This window comes from Macrosteles quadrilineatus, unplaced genomic scaffold (assembly GCF_028750875.1).
Source record: "Macrosteles quadrilineatus isolate MER2022 unplaced genomic scaffold, UCM_ALF_1.0 Scaffold_116__1_contigs__length_329609, whole genome shotgun sequence".
In the NCBI taxonomy this organism is placed as follows: Eukaryota; Metazoa; Arthropoda; class Insecta; order Hemiptera; family Cicadellidae; genus Macrosteles; species Macrosteles quadrilineatus.
This window is the reverse complement of record NW_026542709.1, coordinates 105,766-114,634: the sequence shown is the minus strand read 5'-3', so window position 1 is coordinate 114,634 and position 8,869 is coordinate 105,766. Positions and strand designations below refer to the sequence as shown.

Below are 8,869 nucleotides of genomic sequence, written 5' to 3'. Positions count from 1 at the left end.
AAGACATCCCTTTAAATAACAAGACATCTCTCTAAATAACAAGACATCCCTCTAAATAACAAGACATCCCACTAAATAACAAGACATCCCTCTAAATAACAAGACATCCCTTTTAAATAACAAGACATTCCTCTAAATAACAAGACATCCCTCTAAATAACAAGACATCCCTCCAAATAAAAAGACATCCCTCTAAATAGCAAGACATCCCTCTAATAAACAAGACATTCCGCTAAATATTAAGACATCCCTCTAAATATTAAGACATCCCTTTAAATAACAAGACATCTCTCTAAATAACAAGACATCCCTCTAAATAACAAGACATCCCACTAAATAACAAGACATCCCTCTAAATAACAAGACATCCCTCTAAATAACAAGACATCCCTCTAAATATTAAGACATCCCTTCAAATAACAAGACATCCCTCTAAATATTAAGACATCCCTCTAAATAACAAGACATCCCTCTAAATATTAAGACATCCCTTTAAATAACAAGACATCTCTCTAAATAACAAGACATCCCTCTAAATAACAAGACATCCCTCTAAATATTAAGACATCCCTCCAAATAACAAGACATCCCTCTAAATATTAAGACATCCCTCTAAATAACAAGACATCCCTCTAAATATTAAGACATCCCTTTAAATAACAAGACATCTCTCTAAATAACAAGACATCCCTCTAAATAACAAGACATCCCACTAAATAACAAGACATCCCTCTAAATAACAAGACATCCCTTTTAAATAACAAGACATTCCTCTAAATAACAAGACATCCCTCTAAATAACAAGACATCCCTCCAAATAACAAGAAATCCCTCAAAATAGCAAGACATCCCTCTAAATATTAAGACATCCCTTCAAATAACAAGACATCCCTCTAAATAACAAGACATCCCTCTAAATAACAAGACATCCCTCTAAATAACAAGACATCTCTCTAAATATTAAGACATCCCTTCAAATAACAAGACATCCCTCTAAATAACAAGACATCCCTCTAAATAACAAGACATCCCTCTAAATAACAAGACATCCCTCTAAATAACAAGACATCCCTCTAAATAACAAGACATCCCTTTTAAATAACAAGACATCCCTCTAAATAAAAAGACATCCCTCTAAATTATAAGACATCCCTCTTAATAACAAGCATCCCTCCAAATAACAAGACATCCCTCTAAATAACAAGACATCCCTCCAAATATGAAGACATCCCTCCAAATATGAAGACATCCCTCTAAATAACAAGACATCCCTCTAAATAACAAGACATCCCTCCAAATATGAAGACATCCCTCCAAATATGAAGACATCCCTCTAAATAACAAGACATCCCTCTAAATAACAAGACATCCCTCTAAATAACAAGACATCTCTCTAAATATTAAGACATCCCTTCAAATAACAAGACATCCCTCTAAATAACAAGACATCCCTCTAAATAACAAGACATCCCTCTAAATAACAAGACATCCCTCTAAATAACAAGACATCCCTCTAAATAACAAGACATCCCTTTTAAATAACAAGACATTCCTCTAAATAACAAGACATCCCTCTAAATAACAAGACATCCCTCCAAATAAAAAGACATCCCTCTAAATATTAAGACATCAATCTAAATAACAAGACATCCCTCCAAATAACAAGACAACCCTCTAAAAAACAAAAAAACCCTCTAAATAACAAGACATCTCTCTAAAAAACAAGACATCCCTCTAAACATCAAGACATCCCTCTAAATAACAAGACATCCATCTATATAACAAGACATTCCTCTAAATATTAAGACATCCCTCTAAATAACAAGACATACCTGTAAATAACAAGACATCCCTCTAAATAACAAGACATCCCATCTAAATTACAAGACAACCCTCTAAAAAACAAGACATCCCTTAAGACATTCCGCTAAATATTAAGACATCCCTCTAAATAACAAGACATCCCTCTAAATACCAAGACATCCCTCTAAATATTAAGACATCCCTCCAAATAACAAGACAACCCTTTAAAAAACAAGACATCCCTCTAAATAACAAGACATCCCTCTAAATAACAAGACATCCCTCTAAATAACAAGACATCCCTCTAAATATTAAGACATCCCTTCAAATAACAAGACATCCCTCTAAATATTAAGACATCCCTCTAAATAACAAGACATCCCTCTAAATATTAAGACATCCCTTTAAATAACAAGACATCTCTCTAAATAACAAGACATCCCTCTAAATAACAAGACATCCCACTAAATAACAAGACATCCCTCTAAATAACAAGACATCCTTTTTAAATAACAAGACATTCCTCTAAATAACAAGACATCCCTCTAAATAACAAGACATCCCTCCAAATAAAAAGACATCCCTCTAAATAGCAAGACATCCCTCTAATAAACAAGACATTCCGCTAAATATTAAGACATCCCTCTAAATATTAAGACATCCCTTTAAATAACAAGACATCTCTCTAAATAACAAGACATCCCTCTAAATAACAAGACATCCCACTAAATAACAAGACATCCCTCTAAATAACAAGACATCCCTCTAAATAACAAGACATCCCTCTAAATATTAAGACATCCCTTCAAATAACAAGACATCCCTCTAAATATTAAGACATCCCTCTAAATAACAAGACATCCCTCTAAATATTAAGACATCCCTTTAAATAACAAGACATCTCTCTAAATAACAAGACATCCCTCTAAATAACAAGACATCCCTCTAAATATTAAGACATCCCTCCAAATAACAAGACATCCCTCTAAATATTAAGACATCCCTCTAAATAACAAGACATCCCTCTAAATATTAAGACATCCCTTTAAATAACAAGACATCTCTCTAAATAACAAGACATCCCTCTAAATAAAAAGACATCCCACTAAATAACAAGACATCCCTCTAAATAACAAGACATCCCTTTTAAATAACAAGACATTCCTCTAAATAACAAGACATCCCTCTAAATAACAAGACATTCCTCCAAATAACAAGACTTCCCTCCAAATAAGAAGACATCCCTCTAAATAACAAGACATCCCTTTAAATAACAAGACATCCCTCTAAATACCAAGACATCCCTCTAAATATTAAGACATCCCTCCAAATAACAAGACAACCCTTTAAAAAACAAGACATCCCTCTAAATAACAAGACATCCCTCTAAATAACAAGACATCCCTCTAAATATTAAGACATCCCTTCAAATAACAAGACATCCCTCTAAATATTAAGACATCCCTCTAAATAACAAGACATCCCTCTAAATATTAAGACATCCCTTTAAATAACAAGACATCTCTCTAAATAACAAGACATCCCTCTAAATAACAAGACATCCCTCTAAATATTAAGACATCCCTCCAAATAACAAGACATCCCTCTAAATATTAAGACATCCCTCTAAATAACAAGACATCCCTCTAAATATTAAGACATCCCTTTAAATAACAAGACATCTCTCTAAATAACAAGACATCCCTCTAAATAACAAGACATCCCACTAAATAACAAGACATCCCTCTAAATAACAAGACATCCCTTTTAAATAACAAGACATTCCTCTAAATAACAAGACATCCCTCTAAATAACAAGACATCCCTCCAAATAACAAGAAATCCCTCAAAATAGCAAGACATCCCTCTAAATATTAAGACATCCCTTCAAATAACAAGACATCCCTCTAAATAACAAGACATCCCTCTAAATAACAAGACATCCCTCTAAATAAAAAGACATCCCTCTAAATAACTAGACATCCCTCCAAATACCAAGACATCCCTCTAAATAACAAGACATCCCTCTAAATAAAAAGACATCCCTCTAAATTATAAGACATCCCTCTTAATAACAAGCATCCCTCCAAATAACAAGACATCCCTCTAAATAACAAGACATCCCTCCAAATATGAAGACATCCCTCCAAATATGAAGACATCCCTCTAAATAACAAGACATCCCTCTAAATAACAAGACATCCCTCCAAATATGAAGACATCCCTCCAAATATGAAGACATCCCTCTAAATAACAAGACATCCCTCTAAATAACAAGACATCCCTCTAAATAACAAGACATCTCTCTAAATATTAAGACATCCCTTCAAATAACAAGACATCCCTCTAAATAACAAGACATCCCTCTAAATAACAAGACATCCCTCTAAATAACAAGACATCCCTCTAAATAACAAGACATCCCTCTAAATAACAAGACATCCCTTTTAAATAACAAGACATTCCTCTAAATAACAAGACATCCCTCTAAATAACAAGACATCCCTCCAAATAAAAAGACATCCCTCTAAATATTAAGACATCAATCTAAATAACAAGACATCCCTCCTGTTCTATTTCTTATACAAGAATATTATTCACACATCTTGCTTGAACAAACTCTATTTTCAAACTAAACTAATGTTTACAAAAACATCTGACAACAAACATATTTAAACACATGATAAAAGAACAGACTTAATACAACATCCCGCTTCAAGATGTCCACATCTTTATGAACCTCAGTACCGCCTCGGTTTCTTAATGGACCTTCCGTAACGGGTTACTGTGCCAGCTCCTGGACGATCACGTGAGTTGCATGGACGATTAAGGACCATGGATGAACAGTTTGAAAGAATTCCATCTCCTCCGTAGTACGGTGCAGGAACTAAGAACTTCCTGTTTCGGCGAATAGTTCTCTTGTCAGTTTCCACAAGGTAGGAACGTGGTTCGTTCAATTTCCTGACTACCTTACCGTGTCGACGTAGATCTGTGATCCATACCATGCTTCCAACTTCTAATTCACTTAAACCACTCGCTCCATGTCGTTTATCAAATTGTATCTTGTACTTATTCTGGTACTTATTCTCCCTCTCAAGAAAATTCTTATTTTCCACAGGATTTCCAACCAAAGTAGATGGAAGATTGTCTCTTAATTTCCTTCCAAACATAAGTTCAGATGGGGAAAAGCCGGTTTCAAGAGGTGAGGTCCGGTAAGAAAGTAGGGCAAGTTCAAATTTATCCTTGTTTTTCTTCATTAGCCCTTTTGCTACTTTCACAGCTGCTTCAGCTGCCCCATTTCCCTGATGGTGGTGGGGACTACTTCTGAATGTGGAGAACCCCCACTCCTTTGCAAACAATTTAAATTCACTTGAGCCAATATGGTGAAATTGTGTCCCACTATCTGAATAAACACAATGAGGAATTCCAAAACGTGAAAATGTGGTTTTGCAAACCCGAATCACATCTGAAGCCCTCATTCGATGCATTTCCTCGACTTCAAAGTATCTTGAGTAGTGATCCACGATAACCATATACCACTTGTCTTCGTGTTTGAACAAGTCAACAGACACATTTTGCCACGGGTAATCCGGGACAGTTCTCGGAATCAATGGTTCACTGTGATTAGTTGAGTTCTGAATACACACTGGACACGATTTGATTTTCCTTTCTATTTCTTGAGAAATTCCAGGCCACCACATGGTTCCCAAAGCACGTTTCCTTGTTTTTGTGATTCCCAAGTGTCCACTGTGAAGCCTCTCGAGCATTTCCGCTCGTAGTTCTTGAGGTATTATCATCCGAGTTCCTCGAAGCAATAGCCCATCAATACAACTTAACTCGTCTTTCACATTAAAGTACTCTTGAATCTCATTAGGTAAACTTGATTTTACAGGCCATTCGTCTAAAATTTGTAACTTAAGTTGTGCACAGATTGGATCTCTCATTTGTGAGTGAAGTACCTTTGTCACATTTTCATCTGTAGTGTTTATACTAATCAGACTGATTTCGTGGACGAAGGCTTCCACTTCTTCGGTCAATTCGCCATCTTCGTCAGCCGGAATAGGACTTCTTGATAGTAGATCTGCTATGGCAAGGTCTTTTCCTGGGGTCCAGGTCATGCGATAATCGTATCTCATCATACGCATTCGGAACCGCTGTAGCCTCGGTGAGAGCTCGTCCAAATTTTGTGTTTTGAAAATTGAGACAAGTGGTTTGTGGTCGGTCTCAATTGTGTACATTTTACCCATCAGGAAACATTTCAAACGGTCACTTGCCCATGTGCACGCAAGCGCTTCTCTCTCAATGTTACTATAGTTTTCTTCAGCAGGCGTTAGAGTCCGAGATATATATGCCACAGGTTTCTTGTTTTCTCCTTCAACTTGAAGTAACACCGCTCCAAGACCTTTTTTTGAAGCATCGCAAGAAAGAATCGAGGGTTTTTGCGGATCGTAAACAGTCAAACATGGCTCTGATGATAAAATCTGTTTTACTGTGACAAAAGCGTTTTCTTGAGCTGGTCCCCAAAGGAAATCGTTTTTAGTCTTTAACAAGCTCGTAATTGGCTCCAAAATCTCACTGCGGTTCGGAATAAATTTTGCCAGAAAAGTGATCATGCCCATGAATCTTTGTACTTCATTAGCGTTTCTTGGAGCTGGTAAGTCCACAATCGCTTGTACCTTGCTTGGATCAGGCTTGATTCCGTCCTTAGACAGCACAAACCCCAGAAATGTCACAGTCTTCTTGCAGAACTCCGACTTCTGCTTATTCAAGGTGATTCCATTAGCTTGCACTCTCTCTAGAACGGCCCTAAGACACTCGTCGTGTTCTTCTTTCGTTCTTCCCCATATCAGACAGTCATCAATGTGCACTAAACAGTTCTTTGCCCCTTCTAAAGCTTTTGACATGCGGCGCTGAAACTCTTCAGGAGCGGACGTAATTCCAAAAGGTAACTTACGGAATTTATACCTCCCAAAAGGGGTGATAAATGTTGTGTAATCTTGTGACTCCTCTGCAAGGTTCAGTTGCCAGAACCCGGAATTCGCATCGATCTTGCTGAAGTACTTGGCTCCCGCGATCTCGGCCAATGAAAGTTCGATCTTTGGGATAGGATAAAACCGACGTTTCACACTGTTGTTGAGTTTGGATAGGTCTACGCAGATCCTAACCCCACCTCCCTTTTTTGCGCAAACTACCATTGGTGCGCACCAATCAGTCGCGTGTTCAACTGGAACAATCACTCCTTTCTCAAGCATATCGTCTAACTGCTCTTTCACCTTCGTTTTTAAAGGTATTGGTACAACCCTGGGGGTGGATATAGCGTAAGGAACTGCATTCTCCTTCATTTCAATCTTGTACTCTCCTTTCATATTTCCCAGCCCTTGAAATAAATTAGGATACTTAGTAGCCCAGTCAATATCATGTGAATCTACAGAAAAGATTCTCCTCACCAGGTTCAGCTCTTCACAGGAACGTCTGCTAAGAAGTGGAACAGTGATCTCCTCAGAAATATACGCAAGATTATAAACTGATACACCCTTATGTTCAAGCTTTAGCCTTAAAGTTCCCAAAATATTGATTCGTTCTTTCTTCTTTGCGCTAAACACAGGGGATTTGCACTTTCCTAGAGGCAGAGTCTTAATAAAATCACCAAGAACTCCTACTGGAATCATGGTTACATCAGCTGCTGTGTCAAGTTTAAATTTTATAAGACCTAAATCTTGGTTTCCACAGCTTGCTTTTACCTCCTGGACCCAGGCTTTGTCACTGCTGTCTATATTCCCTATGAAAATCTCAGGAACCTGTTGATAACCACTGTCTGAATCTTGCTGTTCGATTTCCTTAACAACGTTTTTGTTTTTTCTCATCCACTTTTCGCGGGAGGGACAACATCGAAAAAAATGTCCAATCTCGGAACATTTGTCACATTTGGCTTTCCTAGCAGGGCATTCGGCCAGTGATCCGTGCCAGTTATAACCACATTTCCTGCACTTTTTTCTCATAGCATCCTCGGTGAATTTCTGTTCACCAGCTCTTTCAGACAGATTTGTTTTACCGACTTGTATTGACGTTTGATTCACCATAAAAACATTAGTATTGGCGAGCTCACGTTTTTGGCGTTCTAGCTCCTCGTGTTGGCGCAAGGTATTAATCGCCTTCTCCAGAGTCAATTGAGAGTCCAGCTGGAGTCTATCACTTAGAGCCTCATCTTTCATACCAATAATGAGGACCAGAAGCACCATCTCATCGTTCAGTTCACCCCATGCACACGTTTTTGCAAGACCATGCAAATCTGTTATGAATTTTTCAGATGGATCACTCCCTTGCTTGTGTCTCAGAAATTTTGTTCTCTCATAAATGATATTTCGTCTTGGCACAAAGTATGCATCAAAGGCCCGAAGAGCCTCGTCATAAGTATTCGGTTTTGGTGAAAACGAATCGAAAATATCTTCACTCCTACTACCCATTGTAAACAAAAGTACATCGATTTGCCGAGCGTCGGAAGTGCTATCTAGACCGCACCCCCGTCTGTACCTTTGAAAGCGATTCCTCCAGGAATGCCACTCATTCGGAGTAAAAGAGAAGGTATCTGGAGTTGGTAACGTCAGATTTATCATAGGAGTAGGAGTACACATTACTGCATTATTTTCTCGGTTTGTCTGTCCCAATGCAAAACCTAGTGACTCACCTTCAGTCTTTCTAGAATCCCTTTCTGACATGTAGTTGAATTCACTTTGGGCATCCTCCTCATTGTCCTCATACCTTTGCCTACGAGTATTTCGTTTTTTTCTGCCCTTACTTGACATCATGCGTGGTTTTAGACTTTGTTCGATAAAAAATCCACTAAGCTGCCACCATGTTCTATTTCTTATACAAGAATATTATTCACACATCTTGCTTGAACAAACTCTATTTTCAAACTAAACTAATGTTTACAAAAACATCTGACAACAAACATATTTAAACACATGATAAAAGAACAGACTTAATACAACACCTCCAAATAACAAGACAACCCTCTAAAAAACAAAAAAACCCTCTAAATAACAAGACATCTCTCTAAAAAACA

The 8,869-nt window shown here is 37.5% G+C and overlaps 1 protein-coding gene across 1 annotated transcript; it reads right to left on the bottom strand.

Annotated features, from left to right (window-relative positions):
• Positions 1 to 4,544: 4,544 nt before the first annotated feature.
• LOC128982119 (uncharacterized protein K02A2.6-like) lies at positions 4,545 to 8,606 on the bottom strand. Its single transcript, XM_054401169.1, has one exon. The coding sequence runs from the start codon at positions 8,604 to 8,606 to the stop codon at positions 4,545 to 4,547; it is 4,062 nt and encodes a 1,353-aa protein (XP_054257144.1).
• Positions 8,607 to 8,869: the final 263 nt, after the last annotated feature.

Coding starts and splice junctions, on each gene's coding strand:
- LOC128982119 (XM_054401169.1), bottom strand. CDS start 8,606: ATGTCAAGTAAGGGCAGAAAAAAACGAAATACTCGTAGGCAAAGGTAT.